The sequence below is a fragment of the Podarcis vaucheri genome, assembly GCF_965113315.1.
Source record: "Podarcis vaucheri genome assembly, chromosome: 18".
NCBI classification, from domain to species: Eukaryota; Metazoa; Chordata; class Lepidosauria; order Squamata; family Lacertidae; genus Podarcis; species Podarcis vaucheri.
In genome coordinates this window covers 2015751-2030968 of record NC_138756.1, presented here as the reverse complement: position 1 = coordinate 2030968, position 15218 = coordinate 2015751, and the positions used below count along the sequence as shown (strand labels likewise).

The 15218-nt window shown below is 49.8% G+C and overlaps 1 protein-coding gene across 2 annotated transcripts in view; it reads right to left on the bottom strand.

Annotated features, from left to right (window-relative positions):
- The window catches only part of NCAN (neurocan), a 66560-nt gene that overhangs the window by 17247 nt on the left and 34095 nt on the right, over positions 1 to 15218 (bottom strand). For both annotated transcript variants that reach the window (XM_082206244.1, XM_082206245.1), the window contains 4 exons: positions 14987 to 15161; positions 13182 to 13309; positions 8212 to 8505; positions 4124 to 5149 (listed from right to left, as the gene is read on the bottom strand). In XM_082206244.1, the coding sequence (XP_082062370.1) occupies positions 4124 to 5149; positions 8212 to 8505; positions 13182 to 13309; positions 14987 to 15161 (1623 nt within the window). The remainder of the gene's footprint in view (positions 1 to 4123; positions 5150 to 8211; positions 8506 to 13181; positions 13310 to 14986; positions 15162 to 15218) is intronic.

The following is a 15218-nucleotide window of genomic DNA, read 5'->3' as shown; positions in this document are numbered from 1 at the left end:
TGCAGCTTCAGACCACCACCCCCTCCAAGTGCCCCTATTTTCTGGGATGCCCAGAGTAGCTGGGGCAGCCCAGTCAGTGGGTGGGGTAGTAGTTGTGATGATGATGATGATGATGGAATAGAACTGGGATCAGCAACCTTTTTCATCAGGGGGCCGGTCCACTGTCCCTCAGACCTTGTGGAGGGCTGGACTATATTTTGAAAAAAATATATGAACAAATTCCTATGCCCCACAAATAACCCAGAGATAAAATAATAAAAGCACACATTCTACTCATGTAAAAACACCAGGCAGGCCCCACAAATAACCCAGAGATGCATTTTAAATAAAAGGACATATTCTACTCATGTAAAAACACGCCGATTCCTGGACCATCCGTGGGCCGGATTTAGAAGGCGATTGGGCTGCATCCGGCCCCCGGGCCTTAGTTTGCCTACCCATGGAATAGCATGTCCCTCTTTTCATCAGAGAAATTGGGGGGGAGGTGCAGCTGCCCTGACAGCTTCTGCCTGACTGGGTAAGTGTCCTCAAACTCTGATGATGCCTTTTGCTCGTGAACCGAGAATTGTGTGTGTGTCTGAAATAGTTAGCAAAAAAAAAAAAAAAGTCTGATTGTTGCATGGCTGGTCTCAAATAATCCTAGAGTTGGCAAGTCCCCTGAGGTTCATCTAGTCCCTCAGCAAAAGCGGCCGACTTCACAAAGGTAAAAATGATCCCCCGGTTGCCCAGCCTGGTTCTTTTGCCTCTGGCTCCTCCATCAACCACCTGGCCCTCAGGAGGTTTCGGAGAAAGAGAGAGCAGCAGCCTCTGGAGGGGAAACGCTTCTGCTGAATGGTGGGAGATAAGTCCTATGGAACTCCCTTCCACAAGATGGCCGCAGCCCCGGACAGCTATAAAAGAGGGTTAAAAGAATTCCTGGAGGAGAGGGCCTGGTGGCTGGACTCCACCTCCACAGCTGCAGGCTTCCGAATTCCCAGTTGCTGAAACTGAAGGAGTGGGAGAGACTCTTGGGTCCTGCTTGGGGGGCTTCCCATTTGGGATATCTGGCTGGACAGGATGCTGCACTAGATAAGTCTCCTTTGCAGATGGGTCTCACCCCTTTTACAAGCCACCAATAACAATAATCAGTTCTGAAACAATCACACAGGCAGCTGGAGCAATATTCCCTCCTGCGTGTGGCTTGCCAGGAATCGAGGGAATCTTTCATACCCCTGACTTGGAAGGGCTATAAAACCTCCTGGCTCAGGGTTGGAGCTGTGTTTGGAGACAGACAACCTCACTGGTCTCTAAGGTGCTACTGAACAATTTTTTACATTTATTTCGACTGCGTCAGACCAACACGGCTATCTACATACATGACTCTAGAATCATTGCAAGGTGTGAGACTTTCCTGAATGCTCCCTGCTTGATTTCTCTCTTTCCCTTTCTGATCCTAGAGAATTTTGCCCTTCTCACCTAGACCGTTTCCCACACATCTTGACTTCCCACCCTGACTTCTCGCCGCCTGGCTACTTTCTCTTAATTTGAGAGCCATCGCCTGGGACAATCTGGCAAATTCTCCACATAACCCTGAGTGTCAAAATTATGCATATTTGCAAAATAACTCCGCCTGCAGAGACCACACACACATACATACATACATACGCTTCCTCCTTAATTGGCTTTAAGGCTTTTTTTTCTGAGCGGAAATTATGCATAAGTGCATCCCATCAAGAGGCAAACATGCTCTAATTGGCATAGAATGCCCACTTTGTGCCTGTGGATTGCGGGCGTTTTGAAGGTGATGGCAGGTCTTTTGGGGGAGGGGGAGAGAGAGGGAGGAGGAAATGACAGGCTCAGCGCTGGGAGCTTCTGGGGTGATAAAGGGTAGGCAGAGGGCAAGGCGGATGAAGGGGAGTCTTGACTATTATGGGATGCCTCCACAGAAGCTAATAACATTTCAGCCCTGCGAAATTGAACATGGGGGATTCATCAGGTGGATATATTATGAGCAGTCTTCCTGAATTACTATGAATTAGTGCAGTGCCACAGATGTTTTGTTTAAGGATGTCAGAAGAGCCACGCAGTGGCTGGATAAGGCCAGTAGCCCACCCAGCCATAGAATCATAGAATTGTTGAGTTGGAAGGGACCCTGAGGGTCACCCCAGAAATGATCTCTTTCAGCTTCTGCCTTCTGGAAGAAGGTACATACAGGGTTATAAAGACTAGGACTAGTCGCCTGAGAAACAGTTTCTATCCAAATGCAATTTGGGTTTTAAACACAGTGTAAGGTAGTCTCTATGGGAATATATTGTATTTAATTATGGGATATCAGCGCTGTGGGTTAAACCACAGAGTCTAGGACTTGCCGATCAGAAGGTCAGCGGTTCAAATCCCCGCAACGGGGTGAGCTCCTGTTGTTCGGTCCCAGCTCCTGCCAACCTAGCAGTTCGAAAGCACCTCAAAGTGCAAGTAGATCAATAGGTACCGCTCTGGCAGGAAGGTAAACGGCGTTTCCGTGCGCTGCTCTGGTTCACCAGAAGCGGCTCAGTCCTTCTGGCCACATGACCTGGAAGCTGTACGCCGGCTCCCTCGGCCAGTAAAGCGAGATGAGCGTCGCAACCCCAGAGTCGGCCACAACTGGACCTAATGGTCAGGGGTCCCTTTACCTTTACCTTTATCAGAGTTTTTAGGGGGCTAACCAGGCTGGGATAGCAGGCTTGTTGGTTTTTGAATGTCTGATGTAGATTCTTTCAATTGCGTTGTTCTGGATGGGACAATGGCAATAAAGATTATCGTATCGTATCGTTTCCATGTAGGAATCTCAGCTAAAGCGTCCATGACAGACAGCCTTCCAACCAGCGGCGTAGTGTGGGGGGTGCAGGGGGGCCCAGCAACATCTGGGGGTTAGGGTTAGCGCAACATCTGAGGGTTAGGGTGCGCAAATCCACGGGTTAGGGGGCGCAAATTACTTGCCTTGCCCCGGGTGCTGACAACCCACGCCACGCCACTGCTTCCAACTTCTAGCATTCTGTCCTCATGGTGGCCACCCAGTTGCCCCAAAGGGAAGCCCACAGATAGGATGTGAGAGCAAATAGTCTTCACCCATTCAAGAAACTAAGAAGAGCTCTGCAGCCGTCGGATCAGGCCAAAGGGGGCTCATTTAGTCCAGCCTCCTGTTATCATAGCAGCCAACCAAATGTCCAGTGGGAAATCCCCCAGGACCCAGGACAAGAGCCCTTTGCCCTCCTGCAGGTTCTGCTTTTGCAGGAGAAAGGGGCTGTGGTGAAAGGGGATGACAGATTTTAAGCATCCATTGGCATTATCGCAGGTTCTTCCTGCCCTGGGGGTCAAGGCGGCATAGGTTTACCCCTGGGGTAGATCAGGCCAAGAGAGCAACAGAGAGAGGATAACCTGGTGAGAGACAGAGTGGGGTAGCAGCTGGGGGGTCGGGCTAGGACCCTCTCAGCCATGGAAGCTCCCTGGGCAATCTTGAGGGATAATAATAATAATAATAATAATAATAATAATAATAATAAATTTTATTTATACCCTGCCCGGGCTCAGGGCAGCTAACACCAGTAAAATTACAGTAAAAACATAATGGGGGGGGCAATTTAAAATACAGGTTAAAACGCAATTTAAAATGCAGCCTCATTTTAAAAGTAGCCCATAGATCAAAACCGTAAGGGAAGGGAAACATAAGGGTCAGACTGAGTCCAAACCAAAAGCCAGGCGGAACAGTTCTGTCTTGCAGGCCCTGCGGAAAGATGTCAAGTCCCGCAGGGCCCTGGTCTCTTGTGCCAGAGTGTTCCACCAAGTGGGGGCCAGTAATGAAAAGGCCCTGGCCCTAGTTGAGACCAATCTAACCACCTTGCGACTTGGGACCTCCAGAGTGTTGTCAGTTATGGTCCTTAAGGTCCTCCGTGGGGCATACCAGGAGAGGTGGGACATAGGTACGTGGGTACGTGATGATGATTTGTACCCCACCTATCTGGGTTGCCGCAGCCACCCTGGGCAGCTTCCTCACAGGGCTGCTGTGAGGTGGCAAGGATGAGCCATGCACACGTCACCTCAAATGTGACTCATTGCACCTTCAGAGCACAAGCTCTGGGTTTGACTGAAATGAAAACAGATTGCTTACCATTCCCTTCCACTTCGTTGGAGAAGACGTAGATTACCCCGCCCCGTAGAGCAGAGGCAGGGCTGGGTGCCTCCCTCGCGGTGGCCTCGATGGAGTTGTCTGCCATCGTGCGCACTGCCAGCGCCAGGACAGAGAGCGTCGTGGGCACCGCGGTGCCATCTCCCCCGTCAATGCTCGGCTGGCTGCCGCCACTGTCTCCTTCTTCCTCTCGCCGTCTCTGGAAGTAGCGCCCGTTCAGCCCGGAGTAAATGCTCTTTCGGGTAGATTCGGGGAGGCCAGCAGGAGCCGGAGGAGCCTCGGTACCAAAGGGGTGACCTCCGTGAGGCACCAGGGGGAGGGCTGAGGTCGGATGCCCCTTGGGGATGTGGGTCCGGAACGGGGGCTGGGGGCTGAGTGAGCTGCTCCCTTCTGCGGTTCCATGCAGCCAAGTTGGAGAGGTTGGACGGGCAACGTCCTCAGGTGGTAAGCCATCGTCAGAGTCTTCCAGAGGAGGGGACTTGGTGATGGTTTGACCGGCTTTGTCCGACTCTTTGCCAACGGTCATCTCGCCATGCTCCTTCATCTCACCAACCGGAGCTTGGTCAGCTGTATCCAACGGATGTCCACCGTCTGCCCCACCAGGGATGGAGACGGTGAATGGTCTTGTAGATGCAGGACCTTCCAAATCCAAGGGGGTTGCCTTTGGGGCTGGTGCCGCCCTCTCCTCCCACGGATCCACAGACCCAGCCGGGAAAGCCGTCACCAGCTGGAGTTGCTCGTCTTCCTCCAGGAACGGGACGGCGGCCTTCTGCGAGGGAGCGTAGGGATCCTTTGAGAGCTCTTTCGAGTCTCCCGACATGACGGCGTCGTCGTTCTCCTTGGGGAAAAGCTCATTCAGCAGCGGCAAGTTGGAGTCGTGCTCCACCAAGACGTTCTCGATGCCTGGATCCTGGCTCCCCTCAGAGTCCTGATCCATGGGCTCCCGTGCCACCTGGCTGTGGTCGACCCCCAATGTGGCTGGGCCTGGTTTTGTGGGCGGCTGCCAAGCTGGAAGGAGAAGAAGAGAGGTATTAGACCGCTTGGGTTTCAGGCTGACCTTTACGCCATGCTTATTTTCTGGAAAAAAGGTGGGGGAACTCATCACAAAGTTTGTTTTTTTGTTGTGGGTCCAGGTGTAGTGCCACCCCCAACCCCCAGGCAGCGGCTAAATGTAAGATCTGATTAATGAACTCAGCAGACAAATACAGTGGTACCTCGGTTGAAGAACATTCAGTTTACGAACTATTTGGTTTACGAACTCTGCAAAACCGGACGTGGTGTCCCGGTTTGCAAACTTTATCTTGGTCTAAGAACTTTCCCAGAGCCTTAAAATGTTTCATCTTCCTGGCCATAATCTCCTGCCCTCTGAGGCATTTAGTACATAAGAATTGCCGTCCTGGGTCATGCCCAAAGACCAGTGGCCCATCAGATGCTCCAATGGGAAGCCCACAAGTGGGGATGGAGGCGACAGCCACCTCACAACCCTCCGGTAACAGAGGTAGATTGTTCCTGAAAGTGGAGGTTTCGCGTGAGAACAGAAGAACGTAAGGAAAGCCTGTTGGACCAGGCCATTGTCCCATCTAGTCCAGCGGCTTCTTCTCTCAGCAGCCAACCAGATGCCTGTGGGGAACCAGCAAGCAGGATCTGACTACAAGAGCAGAACTCTCCCTTCCTGCAGTTCCAGAAACTCGTATTCAGAAGCATTCCGGCCTCCAGTTGTAGAGGCAGAGCTGAGCCGCTGTGGCTGGTAGCCATCGATAGCCCTCTGCTTCTCCAGTCCTCTTTTAAAGGCATCCAAATTGGTGGCCATTGCTGCCTCCAGTGGGAAGGAGTTCCACAGGCTAACTTTGTGCTGTGTGAATAAACCTTTCCTTTTATCTGCCCTGAAACTTTCAACATTCAGCTTCACTGGATGCCCATGAGTTCGAGTGGTAGGAGAGAGGGAGGAAAGTTCTCCACTTTCTCCATGCCATGCAGAATTCTCCCTCTCCAAATTGATTCTTGCGTTGCAGAGGGTTGGACTAGATGACCCTTGGGGGTCCCTTTCAACTCTACAATTCTGATTCTATACCGCCTGTTAATTAGCTGTGAGAACAGGCAAGGAGAGAGGTGGAGAATAGGAAAGACCTGTATTTACGATGCTCACACACTCCTGCCCCCCCTCCAGCCCCGGCTGGCACCCCCCCCCCATGATACTGCTGCTATACAAGTACAGGCACTTTGTTTTATTAAAAGGAAGGGAGTTTGGAAATGCCATTTTATGCTCTGCCTCATGCCAAGGGTGTGCTCATAAATCAGCCGGCATCGCCAAAGGCAACTTCTGCAGTCGCTTGGGCCGACGAGAAGAAAATTGCATCCCACCGTCCCCGGACCACTTCCCAGCTCCACGTGCGCCTGGAATGATTGCACCTTAAATTGTGTCACCTCAGAGAGGAGGGGCTGCAGGGAGCGGGGAGACGGTGGGCTGCGGGTGGGGCCTGGCAATCCCATTGCAGCACGCAGGATTTGAGCGTGGGAATAAATAAATAAATAATAAATTATTTATACCCCGCCCTTCCCAGTTCAGGAAACTGGGCTCAGGGCGGCCAACAACAAATTTAAAACACTTAATTGATGCTACAAAAAACAGCATAAAATACGGTATAAAACATAAATAACAATAAAATCAAAAATCAATTTAGGGGGGAAATCCATCCAATAAACCAGGGCTAGCTGGCTAAATTAGTCCTATTTGGGCCAGTGAGGAGACCAGGGAGAACCAGCTGTGGGATCCCAGAGTGGGGAATCTTCATAAAAAGGGGAGGGGGAGGGAAGGAAGGGGAACAAAAAATCAGGCCAGGTTCAAATTGAAAGCCAGGTGGTTCTGTCTTACAGGCCCAGCAGAAGGAAGTTAAATCCTGCAGGGCCCTGGTCTCATGGGACAGAGCATTCCACCAGGTCGGAGCCATCACTGAGAAGGCCCTGGCCCTGGGGGAGGATAGGCTGACTTCCTTAGGGCCTGGGACCTCTAAACAATGGTTATTCATGGACCTTAAGGTCCTCTGTGGGGCAGAACAGGAGAGGCGGTCCTGTAAGTATGGGAAGTCTCTGCCTTCTCCCATCCCCTGTCTAGCAAAAGGGTTTTCATAAAATTACTCCGCTGGGAGTATTTTGGGCTGGGGGTTCACTGATATGCGGATGATACCCAACTCTACCTCTCCTTTAAATCAGAACCAGTGAAGGCAGTGAAGTGTCTGGGGGCAGTTGAAGGATGGATGGCAGTCAACAGATTGAGGTTGAATCCCAGCAAGACAGAAGTTTTGTTTCTGGGGGAGAGGGGGCGGGCAGATGGGGACGACAACTCCCTGGTCTTGAATGGGGTAACTGTGCCCCTGAAGGATCAGGTGCGCAGCCTGGGAGTCATTTCGGACTCACAGCTGTCCATAGAGGCGCATGTCAATTCTGTGTCCAAGGCAGCTGTCTACCAGCGCCATCTGAGACCCTGCATACCTGCTCCCAGTCTTGCCAGAGTGGTGAGTGCCCTGGTTATCTCCTGCTTGGACTACTGCAATGTGCTCTACCTGGGGCTACCTTGGAAGGTGACTTGGAAACGGCAGCTAATCCAGAAGGCAGCAGCCAGACTGGTGACTAAGAGTGGTTGCTGGGACCATAGAACACCGGTCCTGAAAGACCTATATTGGCTTCCAGTATGTTTCCGGGCACAATTCAGAGTGTTGGTGCCAACCTTGAAAGCCATAATGGCCTCAGCCCTGTATACTTGAAGGAACATCTCCACCCCCATCGTCCAGCCCAGACACTGCTGCATCTTGTGGGAGGGAGAAGTGTGTGGGCAAGGGCCAGTTTCCGTCTGCCCTGAATATCCTTCAAGCACCATCATTTCATTGGAAGGAGGGAAATGAAACAATGCCGAAATGACGACAGAGTTTTCAACAAAGAGCAAATCCTCTGTGCTGTATTTTACATATAGTATTTGCATTTCCACTGCTCTGTGTTTTGATTTTTCTCAGCTTTGGTCACAGCTTGCTGCGGGAAAAGCGCCATAAAACTTAAACTCAACCAATCGACCCAACCTTTGTAGCAGTAGGCATCAAACTTGGAAGCTGGATCTGGGAAGCCCGTCCGGTTTGAGAACTGGTAGACCGTCCGGACGCCAGGCTCGTCCCCTCCGCACTTCTTCCGCGGGATCCGGATAGGGTAGCGGACGCTTCCGTCAGCCAGCCATCCTGGGTCGCACTGGTCCAGCCCTTCCCTCCAAGCGAGGTACAGCTGCCCTGCAGTTGCCAGCTGAGCACCTCGGCTCAGGCAGTGCTTTTGAGCCGTCTGAAACGTCAGCCGTCCGGGGCTGGAGGCATAGAACACCTTTCCTGAAAGCCAGAAATGAAAAAAAGTCCAAATTGCATTGCTATTTTGTATGCACACCACTTGACTGCCCCCCCCCCAAATCCCCTCAAACAAACCACTCAAAGCGGTTTGCAGAAACTTAAAGCAATAAAGTTATCAGGAAAACAGTTTGAAACATACTATTATTATACAATGCAGAGGAAATATGATGGGAATTAGTGGAGGTAAAGCTAATTATTATTAACAACAACAATTTGAGGTTCCCTCTTGGACTTTTTGTTGGGAGAAGAAGTGAGTGATGCAGCGACACTTTGACTAAAAAGAAATGTGGTTTAACAGAAATTGGAGAAGTTGAACTGAGTCCTTTTTCTAATGTAAAGTAGCAGGAGGAGAACAGAAGCAGCCCCTTTTGGTCTTTGGTGTTTCTTATCTCTTCTCCCCGCCTCTTTTTTCCTTTCCTTTCTTGTTCTCTTTCTCTTTTCCCGCTCTTTCTTGTCTTTTCGATTCTATTTGTCCTAGGTATTACTTGAGTGTGTTGTGAAAACTTCAGTAAAAATCAGTTTGAAATACGATGATGATGATGATGAAGAAGAAGAAGAATAAACATACAAAACGTTGAAATTCCCAGACAGGTTAAAGTCCACATCTGAAGCATCTGGGCAGACTTGTCCAAACAAGAATGCTTTTAGCAGGCGCCCAAAAGAATACAGGGAAGGCACCTGTATCAATGGGCAACGAGTGCGGGTGCTGCCACACTAAACGATCTGAGTTGGTGCACTTATATCATAGAATCATAGAGTTGGAAGAGACCCGGAGCATCATCGAGTCCAGCTCCCAGCAATGTTGGAACATGAAGCTGTCCAATGTGGGGATCAAACCCACCACCCTGGTGTTACCAGCACCATGCTCTAACCGAGTGGCTACTGGCAGGTTTGCTGCTCTGGTCTCCTTTGGGAATCAAAGAATCACAGAATTGTAGAGTTGGAAGGGACCACAAGGGTCATCTAGCCCATCCCTCTGCAATGCGGGAATGAATGAATTTTATTATTACGGTCACAGACCAGTTCCGGCTCACTTAGAATCATAGAATAGAATCATAGAATCCTAGAGTTGGAAGAGACCACAAGGGCCATCGAGTCCAACCCCCTGCCAAGCAGGAAACACCATCAGAGCACTCCTGACATGGTTGTCAAGCCTCTGCTTAAAGACCTCCAAAGTAGGAGACTCCACCACACTCCTTGGCAGCAAATTCCACTGTCGAACAGCTCTTACTGTCAGGAAGTTCTTCCTAATGTTTAGGTGGAATCTTCTTTCTTGTAGTTTGGATCCATTGCTCCGTGTCCGCTTCTCTGGAGCAGCAGAAAACAACCTTTCTCCCTCCTCTATGTGACATCCTTTTATATATTTGAACATGGCTATCATATCACCCCTTAACCTCCTCTTCTCTAGGCTAAACATGCCCAGCATGTTTACAATATCAGGAAAATCATAAAACACAACAGGAATACATTGAATGGCAATTGGGTATAACAGAGACAATACAGCAGCAGTTAAAAATATATATTAAATCTTGATCACTAAAATACAACCTAAAATTGTCATTTAAAACCTTAATCATTTTGGTAGTACAGCTTGTTCCCTAAGTTTTATGTCGCACAGAATTTGGCCACCCTGAGCGTGATCTCCAGATCCTTGTCCTCTACCAGGAGTTTTAGACATTGAAGTTCAGACCCATTTGGAGATTTTTGTATAACAGGAGTGATAAATGCCGAGCGTATATCCCCGTAGAAACGGCAGTGTAACAAGACATGAGAGACAGTTTCTACCTCCATCAAGTTGCAGGGGCAGACTCGTTCCACGTATGGTTCACCCTCGAATCTGCCCTGCAATAAGGCAGATGGCAGCACGTTGAATCTAGTGAGGGTAAATGACCGTCTGTATTTAGGTATTTGTAATTTTGATAAATGATTTGCTGGGGTAAATCCTCTCCCATTATCTTTTATTGCTGGGTGTTTATTCATCTTGCTCATGTGGCACTGCAGTTCCATATCCCAAATTTATTGGTGGATTATTGCTCTAGCTTTCTCATAACCTACAGCCACCAGGGCCTGTGGGGAAGCAATGCAGGAATCACAGCTAATGGAGACAGCTTTCTCCTCCCTGAATAGGTCCAATCCTCTGTTAAAGCCATCCAAGTTGGTGGCCATGACTGCTTCCTGTGGCAGGGAGTTCCAGAGTTTAACTCTGTATTGCGTGAAGAAGTCCTTTCTTTTCATCTGTCTGGAATCTCACAATATTCAGCTTCATTGGGTTCCCACAAGTTCTTCAGGCCACGAGGGAGGGAAAAGGAGCTCCTCTCCATCTACTCTCTCTCTCTCTCTCTCTCTCTCTCTCTCTCTCTCATCATTTTACAAACTTCTCTCCTGTCTCTCTCGTTTGCTTTTTCTTGGAACTTAAAAGTCCCAAACACTGCAGCCTTTCCGGAGTCGCTCCATCCCCTTGATCATTTTGGCTGGCAGCAAAGTTGCCCAGGGTGGGGGTCCAGGGTGACCCCCGCCTTCACCCTCGGCCTTGACTGAGCTTCAGAGAGGCTTCTGCCAGACTCTGAGGTTCCTGTTTCTTAAACAACCATCATTACTTAAGGAACAAAGCCAAGACAGGATAAGTTACCCTTTTGCTCGATTGTTCCCTTTCTCTGGTGGAGACAAAGAGGAACTCGAGCGTGGCCGATTTATCAAAGCGATGCCTGCTTGCGACTCCCCCTCCGGGATCTCGGGAGAAGCCGGCGATGGTTTTTTGATGGTGCCTTTCATTTCATTAGCAAGGCTGTCTGGGGCTGTTGAAATGGGCCGTTTCTGCTCATCGTGACTGAGGATCAACCCCAGGCAACGATCCATCAGCGCTCCCTCGGGTTTGCGTGTGTGTTTTATTTCTAAACAGGCTGAGGATTAAAATCTTCTCGGGCTGTTTTCAGAAACACCGCTTGGCTGTCTGGGAACCTTTCTTCTTGACATCCAAAAGGCAGAAAATGTCCCAAAACAGAGCAAAACTGGGCTTCGGTGTTTGATAAAGGGGCCTGCAGGTTACGGCCTCTTGGCAAATGCTGGATTAAGGGGTAGTGGTGAATCCAGACCCTCCAAGATTTCTCCAATGAAAATAGGGACGCCCTAAGGAGGAGCATGACATTCCAGGATAAAATAAGAAATGGGGACGGCTTCTGTAAATCCGGGGCTGTCCCTGGAAAACAGGGACACTGGGAGCATCTGTGAATCAGAAGGTGGAACCTGCAGATAAGTTTGGTGTGTGCCTGGCAATCACTGGGGCGGTGGACTGGAGTTGTGGGGTGCTACTTCCCATTGCTATACTTGCTTGTGATGAGGATGTAAGAGAAACCTGCTGGATCAGGCCCAAAGGGATCCCATCAGGTCCGGCATTCTCTTCTCACAGGTGCCCCACTGCAGGATCCGACCACCAGAGCCCTCTCCTCTCCTGCACTTTGCTGCCTGCAACCGTGGTGAGCAGCCAGCCATAGCCCTATTCTTCATGAATGGGTCCAATCCTATTTTAAAGCCATCCAAGTTGGTTGGCATCGCTACCTCCCAGTGGAAGGGAGTTCCACAGTTTAACGCTGTGAAGTCCTTTCTTCTGTCTGTCCTGAACCTTCCAACATTCAGCTTCGTTGGGTTTCCATGAGTTCTGGCATTACGAGAAATGGTTAAAAGCTAGTATCTATCCACTCCATGCATGCTTGTTTTTGAATTATTATTGTAATGCAAGAATCTTTTGCCCAATGTGGGGCTTGAACCCATGACCCTGATTTTAAGAGTCACATGATCTATCAACTGAGCTATCCCAGGAATAGCCTGTTTCCCTTTAGGAAGGTTATTTGGCATAATCATAGAACTGTAGAGTTGGAAGGGACCCTGAGGGTCATCCAGTCCAGCCCCCTGCAAGGCAGGAATTTGCAGCTGTCCCATACAGGGATTGAACCTGCAACCGTGGCGTTATTAGCACCATGGTCTAAGCAGATGAGCTACCCAGGCTAATGCTTTGGCTCGCTCTTTCTCTCTCACACACACATTTCTTCTTGAAGGAGAAATCTGGACCCATAAATTTATTTCTCTTGCATGATGCCAGAAGTTAGCACTGAAGAGGCAGCGGTGGTCTAGTGGTTAGAGTGCCAGACTAGTAACGGAGAAGCCAATGTTCAAATCTCCACTCAGCACCTGAAGCTCACTGGGTGACCTTGGGCCTGCCACTGCCTCTCAGCCTGGCCTAGCTGACTGGACTGTTGTTGTGGCGAGAGATCTGCACATGCCACTTTGAGCTGCTAGGAGAAAAGGTATGTTATAAATGCACAAAAGAAATAATGGTAAATGAATAAGATGTCAACCCACTGAAAACAATGAGCACGACTGCTCTGAGCAGGATTAGCTGGGAGAAGCCCAAAGTAAGATTCTAGGCCTCGTGGTTTTCAGGCATAATGGGCATGGTTATCTTAGAGGTCCATTAACTTCAATGGGGATTGCTCCGGGGAGAACTCTCTTGGCAACAATGCTCTGCACCCGTTGCTTGACCAAGAAACTGCATTGCAAAATTCAGAGAGGTCCGGATTTCAAAGGACGGCTGTGGCTCTGTTTCCAAAAGTGCTGGCTGCGTCTATTTCGCCCTCTGCCCCATTTGCACGGGCTGTACTCACCCCGAAGCTCCTTCGAGTAGCAGTAGACATCGTAGGCCTCTCCGGCGTCCCGCTCCCCATAGCTCCGGACTCCCGGGAGGGTGTTGCGATCACCGTAGCAGCCAGGCCTCGAGAGGGTGATGGGGTACCTGTGCCAGGAAGGAGCAGGGGGAGCGTTGGACGGGAGGGAAGACGGAGGGGGAGCACTGCAAGCCAGGATTCTCCCAGAATCCTTTGCCAAAGGAAAAGAGCTGGTTGGATGGAGGTCCAGCAGCTGGAATGCCTTTGAAGGGAGGGTGGAAGAACAGAGCAGAGGGCAACCCAGGGAGAGGAGGGGGAGAGGGAAATGGGTGTGGGAGGCAGGACAGGGAGCCCACCTTGGTATCAGCACGTATCACAATTACTCAGCAAAGGGTCCCTATTTGTTTTCCCCAGCCTCCCACTTGGAAGCTACAAAAGAAAGGCAGACTCTCCAATGTTTCTCCGATGAAAATAGGGGCATCCTATTTTCCTGTTCAGGGAAGTTTTTAATGTGTGATGTTGTATTGTGGTTTTACGTCTTCTTCTTTTTTGTGGGGAGCTGCTCAGAGTGGCTGGGGCAACCCAGTCAGATGGGTGGCATAACATGTTGGAGGCTTCCAACATATATAAAAACATAATAAAACATTAAACGTTAAACATATTCCCTATACAATGGACGCTCGGGTTGCGTGATCCGTGCAGGATGCACGTTCGCAACCCGCAGAGTTGGCAACCCGCGTCTGCACACATGCGGGTTGCAATTTGGCACTTCTGTGCATGCGCAAAGTGCAATTTAGCGCTTCTGCGCATGCGCAATCGCCGAAACCCAGAAGTAACCCGTTCCGGTACTTCCAGGTTTGGGCGGTCTGCAACCCAAAAAACCGCAACTTGAAGCGTCTGTAACCCGAGGTATGACTGTAAAAGGTCTGCCTTCAGATGTCTTCTAAAGGTTGTGATTTACTGGTCTCCTTGGCTCGGGGGTCGCATAACTCCAGACCCCCCAACATTTCTCGGATGAAAATAGGGACGTCCTAAGGAAAAGCGGGACATTCCAGGATCAAATCAGAAACTGGGATGGCTTCTGTAAATCCTGGACTGTCCCTGGAATATAGGCACCCTTGGAAGGTCTGAAAAGGTTGCGTCTCAGAACCAGAGCTTTATTAGACTGTTTCTCACTTTATTAGATTGCTGTAAGAAAATGAGACGATCAGTGGCCTACTTTGCCCAGCTTGCTGCTCTCCCAGGGGCCAACCAGGGGTCCCACTGGGAACGCCATCAGCAGGATCTGAGAACAGCAGAAAAACTCCCCTCTTACCGTTTCCAGGAACAGGGATTCAAAGATAGACTGCCTCTGATGCTGGAGGTGATGTAACTGCCTTGTTTATTTTTAATTTATTAATCCATTTATTTAATGGACCTATTTATTAAATGGATCAACCGCTTGGGGTTTTTTCTGTTAAAAAATAACAACCTCAAAGCAGTTTACAAAAAGAATGACGCAATCAGAAAAAAACAAAACCCTCAAAAAACTAAATCACATCAACGGTTGAGATATCTGTGCAGACTTGCCTAACCAAAAATGTTTTAAGCAAAAAGGCACCTGCCTGATATCAAGATCTCCAAAGTGTAGAAGCCACCTATGGGTAGCTACTGACAACCTAGGAATTTTTATATTCCTTCCCCCCTTTAAAGCTGTCCCAAATTGGGGGACAAACTGACGTATTAACCGGGGGCAGTATTGAGACAGAAAATCAGGGTTGCGCCTTATAAATCAGAGAACCGTGGCAGATGCCTTCTCCACGTACCTGACGGTGCGGTCAGAGAGCCACCCTGCATCGCAGTTGTCATAGCCATCCTCGAAGGCCACTTGGAGGTGGTCAGGGGAAGCAATGACGGCCGAGTTCTCCTCGCATGCCTTCTGGGCCTCTGGGAAGGTCAGTGCGTAGCGGTTGCTGGCAGCTCGGTAGTGGAAAACCACACCTGGGCGGGCAAGGAAATGGGCACAAGAGGGTGTAAAATTCCTAGGCACCTATCCTG